The sequence below is a fragment of the Protomyctophum bolini genome (genome assembly GCF_963924005.1).
Source record: "Protomyctophum bolini genome assembly, chromosome: 1".
NCBI lineage: Eukaryota > Metazoa > Chordata > Actinopteri > Myctophiformes > Myctophidae > Protomyctophum > Protomyctophum bolini.
This window is the reverse complement of record NC_137862.1, coordinates 47,606,455-47,627,690: the sequence shown is the minus strand read 5'-3', so window position 1 is coordinate 47,627,690 and position 21,236 is coordinate 47,606,455. Positions and strand designations below refer to the sequence as shown.

Genomic DNA, 21,236 nt, shown 5'->3' with positions numbered 1-21,236 from the left:
TCTACAAAGGGTTGTGTAGTTGTCTGTTGGTTTGTATCGTTTATGTTGTTCTGTAAAAGTGGTGGTATTAGGGCTTGTTTGTTTATGTGTGCCTCGACGGAGCGGGCGGTAGAGTTTCTGCTACGGTATCTGCGCGCTGGTTGTGGTGGGCCGGTCTGGGCCAAATTCACGCAAAAATGACCAGGCCGAATTTTTGTCCCACTCCAGCCCTGCCAGGTGGTCCCCAGCTAAATGATGATGGGAGAGTCGGTAACCAAATGGACCCTTATAGATCTTTAACTCTTGAGAGCGTAAAATGAAAGCAAATTTTATGCTCCCAAGGGTTATATTAAATTATTGTTAAACATCTGCATTCATTTACAAGAAGTCTACACAATTAGAGAACGTAGAAGAACTGGCTTGTCTGTTGTCTCTCCCAATGGTACCAACATCAATACAGCATGGAATTGTGGACAAAATCGTATCCAACAATAACAGAATTCTTACATTTTCAGGCTAAATGTCATCAAATGGTGGTCCGTGGCTCAAATGCCAAAAAGAATAACGGGCCTAGACATGGAAAAGTTTGAAAACCACTTTGCCACCCGTAGGCAGTGGTGGAAAGTTGTACAAATATTGTACATATACTCCACTACAATTATTTGAAAACTTTAGTTGCTATTGCTTAATGCAGATTTTGATTATTATTACAAAACCACTTCACCCCATATACATTTCAACCATTTGAAAATAGCCAATCTACAAGCTCACTATGCGCCGCGATGCGATGCATTGTGAGCTTGTACATTTGCTAATTTCAAAACAATATTTGAACACTTGAAATTCGGGGACATTCTGCATAATGAGTACTTTGTACGTTTGTTTTTACGTACATTTTGATGCCGATACTTTTGTAATCTTACTCAAGTAAATTTTGAATTCCGAACTTTTAGTCTTTTAGTATTTCTACATTGCAGTATTTGATACTTTAATTTGAGTAAAACATGTGAGTAATTATTTTCCAATACTGCCCATATAGGCCAATTTCCACTTTCACACTAGACATGGAAAATTGTATTGGGTGGATGTAATGTTGAGCTGATTGCATTCACGCTCCCCGGAGGATGAACCCATTGCATAGCGCCACCAAGGTCTTGGGGTGGGTCTTCAAACTTCATCAGGCAAATTCTCTGTGAACTATCCTGGTTTTCTGCCATTGCTTTCTATACACATCTCTCTTTATTGTTGCTAAAGTTTTAACTTTTACATTTTTCCCCTTTTACCTTGTGTTATAAATATTATATAATAGTTATTATCTTGTTGTTCCGCATGCACTTTATGAGTGCGTGACAAACTTTTTTTAAAATCTAATCTAGACACTTATTGGAGGTTGTTTTGATGAAAGTCCAGGTTTAGAGAGAGTGCAAGAGTGGCCTGTCATAAGAATAATTGGACTGTTGGCCTAATAACTGTTTGTTTACCCGGCATGCAGTGAAGTGCACAATGCAAAGCAATTTGACAACAAAGCCTCTGTCGGGGACAGGTGGAGAATTACACAGGAGTGCCACTGGGGGTTGAACACTATATTGTGAAAGTGCTGAGGAAACAAATTGATTCTATATGCCGTCTCCAAGGAGACCACCTTCCAGATTAGATCAATCCTGAACGCTGCATTGCTCTTCATCAGTATTCCAACGGCGACAGCCAATTAACACCAGCGTTCGGTAATGGCTCAAGTAGGCGGGAAAGGTTACTTTTTTCCCCCCTCCCAGCATTGTGAACAAAACAAACGGAGAAAGAGGCAGAAATGGACTCGGGAGTCAAATAAGTTAGTAGAACATGATGAGAGCAATCCTAAACTAACACAGCAAAGTGGTTAATGGTGCCCCAAGGCCTCAACCAACCAACGCTGCATTTTAATTCACTGTGACCTTAACTCCATTTTTTAACTTTTTGTGTTTTTCCGTAAATTAAATGTACTACAGCGTCACACAAAAGTATCGAAAGTAGCAGATCCGCAAGCTCAAATCGCGTTGCTCCACGTCACGTTTTGACCTTGTAGATCTGCTACTTTGGCTATTTTTTTTTAATTGAATCCTGAAAAGTGACAGTTTTGGACGTGAGCTTTCCGCCCGACGGAGCACATTTCAATATCTGTCTTTGAAAAGGAGCTCTTGCTCTTCCAACAACAGTGGATAGCTATAAACCCTGTGACGGCCCCCTGGGCCTTTAGTCTATGGGGTTCTGTGTGTATGTGTGGCTGTGCCTTTAACAATTCCATTGCCGTGTTGGAGGGCGGAGCCGGAGATGATTAGTGGAAGGGGAGACACCTGGCCAGTGTCCTCCCCAGACTCTATTTAAGAGACCTGCTCTCACAGAACATCAGACCTGCATTTCTCCACAGGCTGCAGGGGCGGCCGCAGGAGAGCACCCTTGTTCTTTTGTTTGTTTGTTTTGGTTATAAGATTTGGGCAGCATGTTTCCCTGCCAATTTCAGTTGGAACCTTCTTTAATTCTTTAATTACTATTATTCAAGTATGTAAATTGTCCTCCGGTGGGGTTTCCGCTTTTTCGTTATGGCCCCAGAGCCAGCCATAACAACGCCCAAATCCACTGAGGCATTTTCTCGAATATTATTAAAATAGAAATAAAAGAATAATGTGGAAAAAGGTACCACATTTCCCCCGAAGTCGAGGAGGACAAAACAGTCACATTTCACTTATTTATTTTAGCTCACATCACAAAAGAAAAAAGTACTTGAGTGTTTCTGGGCACAGAGCCTGAGGAACGCTGATACAAGCTGAAGACGACGGGCGGCTCTCTTTTTGCCGACAACCCTAAGCATTTATTACTATTTGACTGTGAGTGAATGGAGTGTTTTGTTCTCCGGAGAGAGAACCTTTTACTCTGGAGGAAATGGAGAATGAACGTTGAACCTTTGAACTCTGAATGGCTTCCGATCAGGGAGGGAAACATTCGCCTTTATAGTGTGTCTGCGTCTGAAGGTCGATAGCCTTCGTTCAATTCAAATGGGCTTCTGTAATTTGCTTTAATACGTCAATGTGTTCCTTGCACATTTAACCCCTGACCTGTGAGTCAGTGCATAAAAGGAAAGGCAGCTTGTTTGCTCTCCTCCGCCAAACACAGTTTTTTTTAAACATTATTTTAAATGTTTTTTTTGTGGCTTTCGCCTTTAATTTATATTTTCTATGGAGGGACAGACAGTAGGCTGACAAATGGGGAGAGAGATGGGGGGGGAAGACATGCAGTAAAGGCCGTCGGGATCGGGAGTCGAACCCACGGCACACTGCCAGACTGGATTACCAGCCAAGGTGCCTGGACCGCTGAGCCATGGCCCAGGCCTTTAACATTATTTTAAGTCATTTATTTCTTATTGGGCTTTGCGGTGCCTAACTATTGTCGTTTTTCCATAGCACCGTACCACTTCACATAATGTAAACTACTGGTTTTCACTTGTGTACAGCTCGTCAAGGGGAAGTCAAAATGTCATTTAGATTCCCCATTGTGACAAAAATAGTAAAATAAAGTATGATCTGTCACATCAAGATGTGTTGAAATTGGTCAATGTGATCAGCTGTTTTTGCCTTTTTTTTGTGTTCAAGATGTACAGTACTTTACAGTACAGTATACTTTTACTTCTACCCCACTACATTTCAGAGGCAAATATTGTGCTTTTACTCCACTCAATTTATTTGAAAACTTTAGTTACTTTGTAGATTTAGATTATTATTACAAAACATACATGAACCACTTTAGCCCTACATACATTTCGGCCTCTGCTATTTTCAAAAGATTTTTATTGATTGATTGAAACCTTTATGACGAGATCACATATATAAAACATTTGAAAACCGTATTGATACTTAACCCATTCAGGACAGAAACCCCCTTTTTGGTGTTTTAAGCATTATGTTATATACTTTTGGCTGTTGAAAAATCTTGAAAATGTGGCGCGAATATTTGAATATATATATTCTGTCACAGTGAACATGTTTAACTCATATCTTTGCTTCTGGGGTGGGTGGTCCCTGGAACAACATATTTTCAGATGGGGGGTCTACGGCCAAATACAGATAATTCTGGGGGTCCTTGAGATGAAAAAGGTTGAGCACGACAGACTTTTTCAGAAAACTGGATTTAGAAGACATTTTTATAGAATTGTCCTCAGGTGTACGATAAATACTTTAAGTACTTTTTTCCCCACCACTGCTTTTCCCCAAGTAGCCTGCCCTATACCACCACTAGTGCTGCTGATACGCCTGCTCTAGATTAGGACAGGCAAGCTGTGCTCTCTCCTCGATGGAGTCTGGCCTGTCACCACTCTGTATAGGCTGTAGGGACAATGGCTGCAGTGGTCAGATCTTATTAAGGGAAAAGGCATCGTTGAAAGGTGCCTAGTGTGCTTGGACACATGCTGTCCACCTCCCTGGGACAGGATCCAAGCATGGTTCACACACACACACACACACACACACACACGCACGCATGCACACACGCACACACGCACATATTAAATCTGAGCTGCAGTTCCAGCTCTGGCCACGACGTCTCGCGGCTTCAACGTTGGCCAGCCTCACTGGGAGCTTGGTGTAAACGCAAACATCGTTTTAGTCTGAGTGTTTGTGCACTCAAACACAAACATTGTTGACAAAAGTGAGGGACGCAAATTGTGATTGGCCAGAATCTGATGATGTATATGATGATAAGAGCGGCCTTCATTTCAGGTGTGATTTTTTTTTGTAAATGAACACTGTACGTGATCATACTACAGTGTCACACACAAGTAGCAGATCACAAGCTCGGAACGTGGCGTGAAGCTTGTGTGAGGTGTGACCTACCTAATTACTTGCGCAAGCAGAGCGCGCAAGTAATCATTTCGCTTGGTCTCTTCGAAGTGAAGCCAAGTTTTCTTCAACCGTAAGTCTGTGCCTGGTTTGCTGGGACCAGTTACAACATTACGTCATCCTTGAGAGAGTACATGGTGTGTATATGACGTAATGTTACAAGTTACAAGTTACAAGTTACAACATTACGTCATATACACACCATGTACTCTCTCAAGGATGACGTAATGTTGTAACTGGTCCCAGCAAACCAGGCACAGACTTACGGTTGAAAAAAACTTGGCTTCACTTTTTGGAACCAAGTAACCACAGTATACTGCTAATCAAATTACAACTACATACTCTGTATGTAGTTGTAATGTGATTTGTAATTTGTAAATGCCTGGTCTGCTGGGAACAGACTACACAGATGACCATATCTCTTACGTCATCACTTACTATTTACTATTACTATTTTTCATATAAAGGCAGAAGATAGTAGAAAAGATAAAGACACACGGTTATTTGATCTGGATTGCACAAAAAGTAAACTATCACAAACAGGAGGTTTACCAACAACACTCAGTATAGCAATTGGTGCACAAGTGATGTTGACTACTAATGTAATGGTATCTGATGGATTAGTCAACGGTATCAGAGGACTTGTTGAGTATATTGACTTTGAGAAAAACGACACCTATGTTACAGTAATACTTGTTAAATTCCAAGACAAAGATGTTGGTCTTAATGCGAAGTATAATAGTAAATATAAAAATTACCCAGAAGCAGTTCCAATATACAGACATGAAGCTATAATTTTCCATGGAGGCAGAAGAACAGGATCAACAAATAGGTTTCAATTCCCGTTGACATTAGCTTGGGGATTAACTATTCATAAGGTTCAAGGTTTAACTATACAAGAGATTGTCGTATCTATGAAGGGCTCACGTTTTAACCCGGGACAAGCCTATGTAGCATTCAGTCGAGTGAAAAGGATAAGAGATCTATATATACTTGATTTTAGTCCTAAAAAGATCAAAGTAGATAAGAATGTAGAAAGAGAAATGATACGATTACGACAATCACCTCTAGAAAATCCAAATATACGGAAGATAACTCAATTACCATTAAAACATTCATTAAAAATTGGATTGTTGAACATCAGAGGTTATCTAACACATTTACAAGATATAAACTCAGATTCCCAACTCGAAATGTTGGATCTAATAGCTTTTACTGAAACACACTTAAAGAAAAATAATAACATTACTTTTAAATTAAAAACAATGAACACCAATTACAAAACAATCAGGAATGACAGAGAATATGATATAGGTGGGGGAGTTATGTTTGCTATAAAAGAAGATATTGCCATTGAAATAATTCAAAAAGAAATCGAGATATTAGAAAAAGTAGAACACGTATGTATACATGTAAAAAATAAAGATCTATATATCATTCTTATGTACAGATCACCTAAAACAAACCTTACGGAATTAAACACATTTCTCAAGAAAATGGTAAAGTATCTATCATCTCCGACTTCCACAATTATGATAATAGGAGATTTCAATGAAGACCATTATACTGAAAAAGATATAAATATAAAGACCTTCATGTCAAGATTAGGCTTTAAACAATTAAATACAAATCCAACTACAGATTTCGGAAGTATTTTAGATCATGTATATTTCAACAAATTTGAAAGTATTATTACAGAAATTGAAGTTAGAGACACATATTACTCTGATCATGATTTAGTATTAATATCACTATAGTACAAAATGAAATACATTTAAAACAATTGACAATTTACAATAAGTAATAAAATAATTATACTGTATAATATATTTTAATTCAGTTTATATACCTTTTTTTTCATCACATATCAATGATTCATTTTTCTGTAAAAAAGTAGTTAGGTAGCAAATAGTTACACGTAATGATTATACATTTAAAACGTTCCTTCACAGAGATACTGAGATGTGATACTTTCCAGCGGTCGAAAGTACTTGCGCGCTCTGCTTGCGCACTAGTAGGCCATTTATGGCCTACTAGTGTGCAACAAGCAAGTATGCACTCGGCAGAGTGCAGTTCTAATTTGGTATTTTTTCATATTTTTTGTACATTTTGGGGAAGTGAAACTGAATCTAGATGAGTCTGTCTGTGGGTTTTATCAAAGTACTATTAACAAGCTTATGACTAAATAATAACTACATTGGTTCATTTGAGCACAGGTAAAACTTTTTTTTCCTCCTGAAAATATTTGTCTATATCTATATCGACTCTGTCGGGTGGAAAACTCATATGTCCAGAGCCATTCCTTTATATAAATGGTAAATGGTGCATTTCTATAGCGCCTTCATCCAAGGCGCTTTACTGAGATTGTGCATTACATTCACCCATTCACACACACATTCATACGCACACGCACAATTTTAAATATGTAGGCGCATATACCTGTATATTGACAGCAAACTCAATTTCAGTGAAAATCCCGACCAGATTTTTAAAACTTGTAACCAACGCCTCCACCTACTACTACGCAAGCTCAACTCCTTTAGAGTGAGCAAGCATATCATGGAAACAGTCTATAAGAACCTGATAGAGGGAATCTTGACTTTTAATTAACATGGCAATGTGGTTTGGCAATCTTAATGTAAAAGGAAGAAGCAATAAGCTGCAGCGAATAGTGAACCTATAGCCTCAAAAATAATTGGAAAGAGACAGAAACAATTAAGTTGTATCTACAAGGAAGTACTTCAAGATAGCCTCTCATCCACTCTGCAGGGAGTTCGAACAACTTCCCTCTGGTAGACGGTACAAAATACCAAAAGCTACCCGTAACATCTTTAAAAATTCCTTCATTCCTAATAGTCCAGGCAATCTAGCCCATTTTAGACCCAAAAGTCAGACTCAATTAAAAGAGATTTTTTTTCAACAGATATCATTTCTATGAGGTGTCTAGAATAACATACTAAAAGTCCCAAGAAATCCTAGATGCGGAAATATGTTTAATTCTCATCAATTCAAGATGTGTGCTAATACCTCGAGAAAACTAAACACCCAATGAAACTTTCCACAATGAATCTTAACATGAAAACTAAACTTTTTTGTATTACAAGTTTCTCTGAAACCTAATTTGAATATGCAAATTAGCTTAATATATATTGAATATGCCCACATTTGCATATCACGAAAATTACTTTTCCCCAAAATGTATAATATTTACATTGTTGTTTGTTAATGATATCAAACACACTGATCAGACTTTCATGAACCATTTCATCGAAATATTGTGACTTCATAGAATAACATCAAAAACAACATTCATATGTATGACTCTGAGACTCTGACTATGAGTGTCAATACTGCAAATGTAGAAATACTCTGTTACAAGTGAAAGTCCGGAATTCAAAATGTACTTGAGTAAGTGTAAAGTATTTTAAAAAACTTGGTTTTCAGAAAAAGTACTTGAGTTAATGCACTATACTATTCACACCACTGATCAGCGCACATGCGAGTCTCCGCCCCTGTATACTATAACTGCATGGTAATGACCTGGTGGAGGTAGCTATTAGCGCTGGCTCCCATGCTGCTTTTCACACGGTCGGCCACTCTCTCTCTTTTTAAGTGGTGCAACCACTTCTACATCCAGCTTTGTCCGTGTACCTGTGTACCTGTGTACCTGTGTGTGTCTTTGAGCACGAGTATGTTACTCATCACCAGTAGGGGGCGCCAGAAACAGAGAGAGGGGTAGTGCTGTGTCTCTAATGAGAGAGAGAGAGAGGGGAGCTGCACCACTTGGTTCACACAGGTGTGATTTTTTTAATAAAAGGATTTATGTCCAGCCAGTCTTATCCAACACTGCATCACACACACACACACACACAGTAAAACACACTGCAAAATACCAACTGGTGATTTATCCATCCGGGTGCAATATTCAATTCAATTCAATTCAATTCAAAGGGCTTTATTGGCATAACTAGTAGGCTATGAGTTCAGGGAGTTTTGTGCCAGGCAGGGACCACCAGAAGACAAGATTTACATGGGAAAAAAAGAAGAATAAATTACTGTGCAGAATTGTTCATAGTGTTTTCAGATGGAGAGGTCTGTGACCAAATATACATATCAATTTGGGGAACCCAATTTCAAACCATACCAATCAAATGACATTTGACATGGAAATGTTTGAGAACCACTGACGTGGTAGACATGGTAGACTGTGTGGAGGTTTCTGTATCTGTCTCTCTCTCTGTGTCCCTTTATTCCTATATATGGAGTTCTGTGTCAGCCATGCCCAAATATGAAGTGTGTTGCCTAATCTCAATGTGACGTCATGGAATCCACAGGTGAGGGTACTTTAGGCTCATTAGGCCCACTGGCAGAGGCTGACCAGAGCCTTTTTGTATGGTGGTTCTGGACAACCATGTATCTGACACCGCATACTGCCTGTGGTGGTGTGGAACGTGTGTGTCAAATTGTTGCATGGATTACAGATGTATACACGCATGTACTGAGACGTGGTGCATTTATAGATAAGATGGTGATTTCTTTCTTTCTCTTTTGTCCCTCTATAGCAATACTTCCACGCCGGAGGAAACGGTCTGAAGAAGACTTTCCTCGAGAAAAGCCACGACATGAGGTCCCTGAAATATGCTCTCAGCCTTTACACTCAACCTACAGATGCCTTGATCAAGAAATATATATGCACCCAGCTCTCTCAAGGTAAGGAAATATATATGCACCCAGCTCTCTCAAGGTAAGGAAATATATATGCACCCAGCTCTCTCAAGGTAAGGAAATATATATGCACCCAGCTCTCTCAAGGTAAATATATACTGTATGCACCCAGCTCTCTCAAGGTAAGGAGGCGACATTGCATCGTTTGTTTTGCTTTTGTCTGTCATTGTCCAATGCAATAAGGAGCGGCGCGTTGGAATATTAAAAAAGCAAATCCACAATCGATAGAGACACCATCTCTGTGCTACATTTCAACTTAATGGGATTACTATTGTGGGGGGAAAAAAGAAGACTCCTGCATATTGTCTTCTTCACTGCACATTTACACAACACACACAGTCTATTAATAGTGTGGCTTTCCTTTCAGACGACTAAATTAATTAGCGGTTATCTGGCTAACTGCCTTGAATCCCTGTCTATTAATATTATAATAGGCTACGTCTTAACACCTTGGGCTGTACGGTGATGTCGCCTCTGTCGGGTGGAAACCTCATATGTCCAAAACTGTTACTTTGCTTGCAGGATTCAAATTAAATGGCATAGTGGCAAAAGTATAGCAGATCTATACCGCCGTGCCGTGTTTTGGTGCACTTGTGTGATGCTGTAGTATAATGTAGGTCCAAGTAGGCCATTCATTTACCAAGAAAACACAAAAACTTAAATATATGGAGATAGGAGGTTTCTGCCCGACAACAACGATATGTCATGAAACAATGCCTACACGTCATGCTAACATGAGCTTTGTGTGCTAAAGGAAGATACGTCATCTCACCACTAGGAAAGAAATGGTACACAATTAGCCCTTCGCTAAACCCCATGCCAAAAAGTGACCCCAATGCCAATCCAAACAGTTTAGCAACCGTTGCTAAGGATGGCAAGCTTTCGTCACCTCATAGCTGTCAGTGTTATTTTGCATGGCTGTGTTGTTGAACACATACAGTACACAGTTTAAGGTCGGGAAAGGTACACGACTGAGCCACCCAGGTGATGGCAATAATACTAATCACTGTAGACTTCTGTCAAGTTCCGTGCATTACATGAAAACTCCTATTGGACGGTCGCTGTAGTAGTTGATTGAGTTGCATATTGTTTCATATTTTTAGTGTATTGAAACAATGTCATGCACCTTCATTTTGTCCAGTGCATAGCCTACTGCAGGCCTGGTTGACTAGATTTAAAAGACATTTTGAAGCTCTTTCTACTGAAAAAAATTGGTTATTTATGGTGAAATCTCATCATTTACCATGCATCTCAATGGGTGAGAAGGACAGCTTGCCATGTCGCCTCTCTTGCTAACGTGCCTATTGGACAAGGACGCGTTGGGGAGGGACTTAGCCAAGGGCTAATGAATGGTTGCCTCTCCCCACATATCTCCCTGGCTGTGAACGTCATGTGGATGAAAGCATTGGTTGTGCATTAAATGTTGTCCCATGAGAGTGCGTTGCTGACACGGAGAAAGGTCAGAATGTTGGGAAGATATCGTGTGTGACTTGAATGGGAAGAGTGGGTCTTGCCAGCAAGGTGCTAACTAGCCGGTGCAACTTCCCATCCAGACAGAAAAGTCCTATCTAATTGTATTAAATAACGTCAAACTCGGAAACCTTGAATTGTCCCCTTTCTTTCTGCAATGTGTTTGTTTAATACAAATCCACTGTAGACATGTTATGACAGCTACTATCCCCGTCAAGAAATTCCTTGCAGCAGATTAAGTGCTGGAGTTTGTTAGTGCTCGTTGACTATCACTCAACTTAGAAAAATAATCATCTGCAAGGAATTTCTTGACAGGAAGTAGCTCATAACAAGTCTACGGTGGACTTTCATGAAACAAACACTTTGCAGATAGTTGGGCGATAATTCAAGCTTTTTGTACAGCCGCAATGTTTGTGGTGAGATCTGGACAGTTGTTCCACAGCAGCCAGGTCAAGAAAAGGCTACAAACCGCTAAAATGTCACGCCTCATGCAGACAACGCATGGCGCGTGTGCATGCGTCGTGGATGTGCCCTTTTTTGGGGCGGGTTTGCGCACCACCTCCCTCAGTGCTGTCTGCACACCACTGGTCAGGACGGGAAGGATCTCTCTCTCTCTCTGTTTCATACGTTGAACGCATGTGAGCGCGTGCAATGATAGTCAACGGCAGCGCGTTCATGTTGTTTGGGGCAAATCCATCCCAAGAATGCACTCTGTTGCTACCCGGGAAGGAGGAGTGAAATCGCCTCATTATGCGCTTTAGAGCAACTTAATGCAAGTGGATGGGAGGAGAACTCGGGTGCCGTCTCTATTCATTATATACTCTAAGATTGAGCCCAACACGGGTCCAGTGCAGCTTTGAGCTCCCCGCTTGCCTGACTGTGGTGTAGCCTTGCAGAACGCAGCGCGGGCAGGAAACAGGCATCACGTATGGAGACAGACAATCGGAAGTCCAGCCAGGCAGCAATTCAGTCTCTCTCTCTGTCTCTCTCTCTCTCTCTCTCTCTCTCGGTCGGTGACTATAGCAGATGGGCCATGGAAGCCCTGCTGTTTCAGCCAGGAGTCTTCACCCTGTGCACCGTCGAGATTACTCCGTCTCGCTTTCTAATGCATAACTTATACCTGAGGTGGTGGAAGAAGTTACTCACGTGTTTCCCTTAAGGAAAATCAATACTGCAATGTAGAAATAGCTGATCTGTACAACTGTACAAATGGTGTATATAGAGAGATCTTTGGTGTGCGCTACCCCCATGAAAGACTCTGTGCAATGCATAGAGGCAACGACGCTTCCTTTCAGGTGGAATGCCCCATTGATTTGACAGACCTATAGGATAGGAAAAAAGGCTCTCTTGCTTTCCTTTTTGCTCGCTTTTTTTGTGGTTTTGCTTCTTACGGTATGATGTGGATGTTGGTGAAGATGAACTGGAGGACCCCCTGTCCCCCCCTGTACCCCGTCCCAATGTTTTTTGTTTGTTTATTTGTTTTGTCTGCCTGTCAATTTGGTAAAGTATGTATTTTTTGTAAAGGTTTGTAAAGTACAGTATGTAACTGTACGTGAAAAATCTTAAAAAACCAATACAAATATAAGGCCCGTCTAGAGTTTGAATGGACAGGTATCAGTCAAAAGGAAGACATCCAGTCTTCTCCATGTGTGGCTATCCAGGGTTTGATGAGGTCAGCGTCATGATCTTCATATATGGATTATGTAGACAGCCATATATGGTGGTGTGACGTGTCACGAGGCGTGACCATATAGTGAGGCATGACACGAGGTGTGAGAAGAGTATACCTCACATTGCCATGTACTTCACTGTTCTTGTACTTTTAATAATCTGATAATATCTTTTATATGGAAGGTTATGGATGGTTAACAGAAGTCAGTGTGGAATTGCTATAATTAAGTAAAACATAAAAAAATTGAGTACTTCTTTCATCAACTGCCGTACACCCTAGCAGTGCATAGACAGACACTCGAAGCTATAGGCACGCACACGCATTAGGCCATTAGAATATTCTAGCAAAGCGTGTGCGCAGGGAAGCATGTGATTACCTTTTCCATCGCAACGCAATGCGGCGGAGTCAGTCACGGTGATGCTGGGTAATGAAGGAAAACAAATGAAACCCCATAGGGACTTGAATTAAGGCCGTGTCGCAACATTCATTCACCTTTATATACAGTGTTTAAGTAGTTGAACCCAGCCCAGGGACCCCCAACGGTCCTTGGGTGTGTGCGTTTGTAGGGGGGATGAATATGAATTTGGAGTTGAATTAATTTGACCTGCCTTGAGAAGCACTGTAGTCTTAGTGAAACAGACCTGCGTTGAGAAGCACTGTAGTCTCAGTGAAACAGACCTGCGTTGAGAAGCACTGTAGTCTTAGTGAAACAGACCTGCGTTGAGAAGCACTGTAGTCTTAGTGAAACAGACCTGCGTTGAGAAGCACTGTAGTCTTAGTGAAACAGACCTGCGTTGAGAAGCACTGTAGTCTTAGTGAAACAGACCTGCGTTGAGAAGCACTGTAGTCTTAGTGAAACAGACCTGCGTTGAGAAGCACTGTAGTCTTAGTGAAACAGACCTGCCTTGAGAAGCACTGTAGTCTTAGTGAAACAGACCTGCGTTGAGAAGCACTGTAGTCTTAGTGAAACAGACCTGCGTTGAGAAGCACTGTAGTCTTAGTGAAACAGACCTGCGTTGAGAAGCACTGTAGTCTTAGTGAAACAGACCTGCCTTGAGAAGCACTGTAGTCTTAGTGAAACAGACCTGCGTTGAGAAGCACTGTAGTCTTAGTGAAACAGACCTGCGTTGAGAAGCACTGTAGTCTTAGTGAAACAGACCTGCCTTGAGAAGCACTGTAGTCTTAGTGAAACAGACCTGCGTTGAGAAGCACTGTAGTCTTAGTGAAACAGACCTGCGTTGAGAAGCACTGTAGTCTTAGTGAAACAGACCTGCCTTGAGAAGCACTGTAGTCTTAGTGAAACAGACCTGCGTTGAGAAGCACTGTAGTCTTAGTGAAACAGACCTGCGTTGAGAAGCACTGTAGTCTTAGTGAAACAGACCTGCCTTGAGAAGCACTGTAGTCTTAGTGAAACAGACCTGCGTTGAGAAGCACTGTAGTCTTAGTGAAACAGACCTGCGTTGAGAAGCACTGTAGTCTTAGTGAAACAGACCTGCGTTGCTGGTCTTGTTGTTATCTCCGCCGACACTGAACCTCTTCGCCTCCCCCAGAACAGGGATGCTGGGGTTCAAGGGGTTAACATAATGGAAAAGAGTTTCAATTACACAACAAAGGCCTCCACTTAATTATTTTTCAGTCATGTCCGTAGGCTATATATACAGGTCCGTATATATACAGACCCCAACGTATACTCTGTGTATATAATGGTTGAGCCTCACAGCAGCTTTTAACATTGATCTGGTTGCTATGCAACGCCTCTGTCACCTGCACCAGCTATGGGACGTTAAATCTGATCTCCGTTTAACTCGGTTACAAGGACTTTCAAACCTCCATTAGTCGGAATCCAGGATCGTCAGCCATACGAAGTTCGGATGTCATGTGTGCCTTTGTACTGCGTCGCTCCCGACATGCAAGGGTTTCTGGCGAGAGGCAAACAGTGTGTGCTTGTGCTAATAATACTAAAGTGCGTGTACTGAGTGTGTGTATTGGGCGGGGGGGGGGGGGGGTGGGAAAACTCCTTCTCTTAAGGTGAACGCGGGTGGTGGCATAGGCTAACTTAATTTATGCTAACAGCTAGCGGCAGAGACAGAATGAATGTACTTGTGTGTGAGTGCATACTTTATTGCATGGCTGCAACTCTCGGCAACCATATTGATAATGAAAGAGTTGGGTAAACACTGGACGTGACACTAATTAAGCCAACATGTACACTAGCAGCTCCCTGACTCTGCTTGACCTGAACGGAACAGAACTTCATTAGTATTTACTGCTGCTACGACAGTGTCTCGGGAAGCCGGAACAAAGCAATGGTATACACGCTTGTACTCGTACACAGGATGTAACCACATGAGGAAATAATGAAACCTGTGTTATGTCAGTGATGGTGGTCCGCCTGCCTTCCGATTAGCCAATTTTAATATAGGATAATTGCCATTGTTCATGTTAGATCCCACTACATCGCATAGTCAAATATTGTATCCTTTGCACATAAATTGAGTACTCTTACTTTGGTATCTTGATGCCAAGACTTCATATTTTGAATGCAGGACTTGTACTCGTGAAAGAGTATTACTACATTGCGGTATTGCTATACTTTTGACTTTAGTAAAACATGCTGTTCACTCCTCTCCGTTATCTCCTTAATTAACACACTCTTCCTCTAGCTTCTCCCCACTTCATTGTGCGTCACTACTTGGACCTTAATTCACTTTGGTTTCCATTTGACAAAGACATTACGTTGTGTTGTTGACTGTCAAGTAGGAAATGTTCCCTGACTGCATGCTCTCCATCCTTACCGCCAGCCGCCGACTGGTCGATAGCATGCAGCGTCCAGTGACGTGTGGCTGCGTTCATTTCCCCTCAAGCCTCGAGGCCTTAATTGTGTCACGTCTGTCTTTCCTATAACTCCCTCCCACCGCCGTCCCACCCACTACTCCAACCTCTCTCTCTCTGAGGCGCCGTCATTATCATAAGTCAGGGAGCTCGTTGCTTCATTACCAGCTGTAATGGGTACTACTTGTTTGGCACGTTATTGATTAGCTATTGGATCAACATGCACGTTCATCAAGTGCCGACAGGGGCACCTGCCTCCAACAGTGCTTAACATCTGTTTCGTCTGAGGCCAGGTAGTGATGCAATGCTGTGTGTGTGTGTGTGTGTGTGTGTGTGTGTGTGTTACATTGAAGAGTTAGATAAAAAGTTAAAAAACATCCATTAACCATTTATGCTCTATGTTATATCTTTTTTAAGATTGACAGGTGCTTTCACTCTAGAACTGTACTTAGGCCTATATTTATTTTTTCTTTAAACGCATACTTAATACCCCACAAATTGCACAATTGGCCTCCTCCGCCCACTGTCTGATCTCCCTATACCGTTCCCTCTAAGAAAGAAAGAAGTGCTTATATAACAGAGATAATGTCCTCGCCTCTACGCCGCAATAATCTTCTCCATTTACTCCTAAGCGGTGTATCAGCTCTCTAATGGCAGCTCGATCATTGAGGACATTACAGCCCCTCTCTCTGGATAAAGAGACGGAATAGGTGACCATCAAATCATTTTGCATCTAATAGATATAAGCGGGGAGCCTTATACCGCACCTTTTATCTTCACGCCGCCGAGAAGGGGCTCGTGTGACCAAACATGTTGGCCAGTAAATATGAGATGCAAATGAATTCAGCCTATTCAGTCTTTTCATTCGTATAGTGCAGAGTGCTCTCTGCTATATTTCTTTTTGACAAAGGGGGGAGAAAACGCTTCGAGCAACAGGGAAACTGGATGGATGGATGGAGGGATGGATGGATGTTTTTTCTTTTCTTTTATTTTCATTTTTGTCGTCCTCTTCTTCCGGAAACATAATGTTCCAGTTCCATTAAAGCAGCGGCCCTGAACCGACCCCCCCGGGCGCTTGTTGGACATTGAGCTGTTTGCCCAACCGGTTGACCTGTGAATCGCTGTCACTCGCCACTCCACTCATAATGTCCGTCTCCGTCACTCGCTGTGTACAATGGCCGTCTTCTTCATGTCCCACTTGTCCCCGTTTGCTCCCCGCTCTGTCAAACCCGTTGGCCTTTCTTTGTCAGCACATGTTGTCGGCACTTCACAGTCACATGTCACACTCAGATCAGCCAACGCAGGGAAGCTGGAAGTACCCTCACTAAAAACGCCGGGACAACGCTCCACACGTCCCAAACTCTTCTCCCTTCTGGCTCCAAAACTGTGGAATGCACTTCCCATTGCATTCAGAACTGCAGCATCACTCCCAATCTTCCGCCGTAGTCTGAAAACCCACCTTTTCAGACTCCATCATGGCCCATAGCACTTACCCCACCCCCTTAGATAGCATTTCTGTAGACTTAGATAGCATTTGATACAGACTTATAGCATGTTATGTAGACAGCACTAGAATTGCATTGTATGTAGTCATAGCACGTATGTATAGCATAGTAGTATAGATTTAGATTAGATAGTTTATATGTATAGCTTCATTATATAGATATTCCACTGTTACTTTCTTAGCTTACGCATGTTTCTTTATGTGATGTATTCCCATGATTTTTGTTCTTGCTTAATGTAAATCGCTCTGGATTAAGAGCGTCTGCTAAATGCCTAAATTGTAAATTGTAATTGTACATGGTTCCTAATTCCTATACACAAGTATAACTATGGACAAGTATGGCCAAAATGTCCTCTCAGTACAGGGTTGTGTAGCATTGAATGGCCTTCCTCTGCGTATAAGGGATTGTGCTACATGTATTAGTATTATTTATTTCTAGTTACTTTGCATATTATACTTTGATTATTATTATTAGTATGAAACGTTAACCCGATTGGGCTGTATTCATCTATTCCAAAATCTGTAGCAGATCTACAAGCTCACAACGCCTTACGTTATGATGACACATTGATGAGCTTGTAGATCTTCAAAATATATATGTTTTTTTTACAAATAAAACTAAACTGAAGTGAAATGGGACATTCTGCACTACTACTTTAACGTTTGGTACGTTAACCCATTCAGGATGGGAACCCCTATTTTAAGCATTATGTTATACTTTAGCTTAGTAGATCTACAAGCTCGTAGATCCGCTATTTTAGAAAAACCTTTTGAATTCTTTCAGAGCGAACGTTTTTATCTCAAATCTTTGCTTCTTGGGGGTCCCTGGAACAACATATTTTCAGATTGGGATCGCGGCCAAATTATTATAAGTTTGGGGTTCCTTCACGTGAAATAGTTTGACCACCACTGATACAGAAACATGTTTTTCAGAAAACTGTCATGAATTAGAAGACTTAATAAAAACATTGGATTAAGTATTATCGTCTCTGTTGGGTGGAAAACTCACCGTTAAAAACTGTTACTTTTCAGGATTCAAATTGAAAAGCAGAAATCTCTACAAGCTCAAAGCTCTATAACGCTTCGTTAGTTAGAATATGGACGATGTTTTGATGCCAATACCTTTGTACTGTATTTCTACACTGTATATTGATAGTACTTCTTGCACAACTGTCCCTGTTCTGCTCTCAGTGTTGCCAGTGGTTCTCAGACGTTGTTTTAGTTTAGTTTTAGTTTTTCCATTCACTCCAGGGTGAAATGGATTTGTTGTAACAGATGGCCGCGGCGGCACGCGCCACACGATGGAGCCCACATGGCATGCCCTCTCTTTCCACAGCCCTGGAACCAAGGAAATTGATTTATCATTTGGTTAGCCGTGTGTTTCCTTCTGTTTAAAAGGAAGGGGACCCCTGGTGCGCGCTCTCTCTCTCTCTCTCTCTCTCAGTCTTGGCTCTTTGCCACTAGAGCAGTGCCCTTTTGGCACTGGCCTACTTGGAACGATGCAAGTTGTGAAATGCATAATCCCACCCAGTTATTCTTTGTCAGGTATGCCCAAATATGGATCTGAATCCCTTTCATTGGAACCGTTTCCGAATACGGTTGCCTGGTCCCCGATGGCCATGATTCACATTGCCCGTGATCCAACAGCGCACCCGGGTACACTTGCATTGACTCAAATAAATCCTGACACACTGCATTGCATTGCCTCTTTGGCTCTTTGCCGTTATACTACGTCACTGTCAGCCTGCCTGCTATTCACTGTGTCAGTCAGTTCTGTGCTCCAGTTATATACCTTTATTGAAAGGATAAGCCCCTTGAGATGTCACATCTCATTTTAGAGGGGGTCCTCAACACAGATACATTGTACAATACAGTTCACAAAACAATACAACAGTACAACCATACACACAGACAGGACAAAACAAAACAGAACAAAAGCTCTCCCAAAGATAGCTGCTCCCACCCCACTGTTTCAACCCTAAATAGCAGAGTTCACGTGGGGAAAAATATACCCATTGCACAATAAGACCATGTTATTAGGCAAAAACCAACAAACAAACAAACAAGCAATACCAGCATGCATAATGTGATAATAATGAACAGCAGCACTGAGCCAGCAGGGAACACGTATGAAGGTACATACAGATCGGTATGTTATGTTATGTTTATGGAAAACAAGGACAACTGCCAAGAAGAGTAGGTTAATTTAGAAGCATGAGCACGGCGTTAGAAGGTGTATGAAAATTGATTCCTTAAATACGTTGAAGGGAAGTGATTGATCTGAGTGGACTTGGTAGGTCATTCCAATCAGATGGAGCTTTAAATTTGAAGGCACGGCGCCCACTTTCCTTTTGTTATCCTTGTGGGGACTGTAAAGTAGGGATGGTCCGTGTGTCTTACATTATAGGGTGGTGTGTATGGGACAAGACATTGTTTCAGGTTCTGTGGACATACATTTGAAAATAAATTGTAGCCAATGTGAGTGTCTTCGTGATTTAGGTGTGCCGTGTTTGATATTAGTTTGCTATGGATTCTACTTTAGCATTATTATTATTTTTGTTTTACTTTGGAAACTATGCCAAGCAAAGCCCATGAAGAGCCACGTGTAGTCCGCAGGATAAGATCAGCGCATACTGCGGTGATTCAACAGGAGACAGAATAAGATCAGCGCGTACTGCGGTGATTCAACAGGAGACGGACGGCGTTGAGAAATGCTCTGGTGTTATGTGTCGTGCAGCGGCTGTGTTTTATTTTGTTGACGCTTGGCTCGTCGATTAGAGATTATATCACGTTCTTTAAAAAAAAAACAGTCCACTTCCTTCTTTAGGTACGCATGGCGTTCACATTGGAACGATCCGTATCTGAATACACTTCAACGGTCCAGAGACCCGACTTTACAGAACCAGTAAAGTCCTGAGGTGATTTGTCTTCGTCATATAGGGTTTATATATAACTGTTCTAACCGGAAGAACCACCCCTCAATAAAGGCAGCGCAAAAAGCAGAAATAGCGAATCTACAAGCTCACAACGTGGAACATTGCAACGCGGTGTGAGCTTGTAGAGCAGTGTGGAAACAAATATCTCTATCTATCTCTCTCTCACACACATGCACACGCACGCACGCACACTCGCACCCTCTCACTGACGTTCTCTCCCTCCGCTGCCTCTCTCGTTTTCCCCCCATGTCTCCTTCTCTTCCTGTCAACGCTTCTATGTTCCCCTTCCTTTTCTCTCCCTCCCCACCCATCCCCCAACTCGCTCTCCCCCCGTCTGTCTCTTTTTCCTCACTTGTCCTCACACTCTTTTTCTCTCTCCCACCCTTCCTCCCGTCTCTTTCCCTCCTCCCTCCTCACAATTGAATTCGATTCGATTCGATACGATACGATACGATACGATACGATACGATACGATACGATACGATACGATACGATACGATACGATACGGATCGGATTGGATTAATTGTATTCGATTCGATTCAATTCAAAGGAGCTTTATTGGCATGAGAAAACATACACGCATACATTGCCGAAGCAAAAGTGGAACAAAGCGATCAAGATAAAACAATGTATGTATACAAATAAACATTGAATATGAATAGTAATAAAATAAAGGTGTAAACAGAGCTGTGTTACATTGACACTTGTGAGTAATACTATCTTGTGAAACTATAAAAAAAGATTGTCCCTCTCTCTCTCTCTCTCTCGGTGTGTGTCCAGGCCAGTCATCCAATGGATCCGTCGGGGAGGTGTGTATGCAGGTAGACCTGGTCTCTCACCCCGGCACCGGAGAGCACAAAGTCAGCGTGAAGGGTGAGCTCTCCAGCACCTTATGCTCACCCTCCTTGTTCAAACACGCTCACCCACAACACAACGTTATATGTGACTAAATTTGACTGAGGGACTGCCATTGGATTTTTTTTTTTTCATGTCATATGAAACCAGGGAATCATAGCTTCAAATTGACATATTGGTTGTTCGGTTGTTTGACCCACCAGTTTTGGAGATATGGCTTATAGAGTAATGTTTTGCAGAAAACTGCGAGTTGAGAAAACAGGCTTGAAAAGGTTCACTTCTGTGGTCTCTAACATTACACCTAGCTACATGTTTGGGCATTTATTTCATATTTACAGCTTTCAGCTCTGACACTTATTTCAGACATGCTCTAGTATGTGACGAGTCTGCCTGTGCT

General features: G+C 41.7%; 1 protein-coding gene across 1 annotated transcript in view; it reads left to right on the top strand.

Annotated features, from left to right (window-relative positions):
- Nucleotides 1-21,236, top strand: part of unc13c (unc-13 homolog C (C. elegans)) — a gene marked incomplete at both ends in the record, with an annotated part of 246,798 nt that overhangs the window by 219,131 nt on the left and 6,431 nt on the right. The window contains 2 exons of the mRNA XM_080787767.1: nt 9,407-9,554; nt 20,765-20,857. Of these exons, the coding sequence (XP_080643893.1) occupies nt 9,407-9,554; nt 20,765-20,857 (241 nt within the window). The remainder of the gene's footprint in view (nt 1-9,406; nt 9,555-20,764; nt 20,858-21,236) is intronic.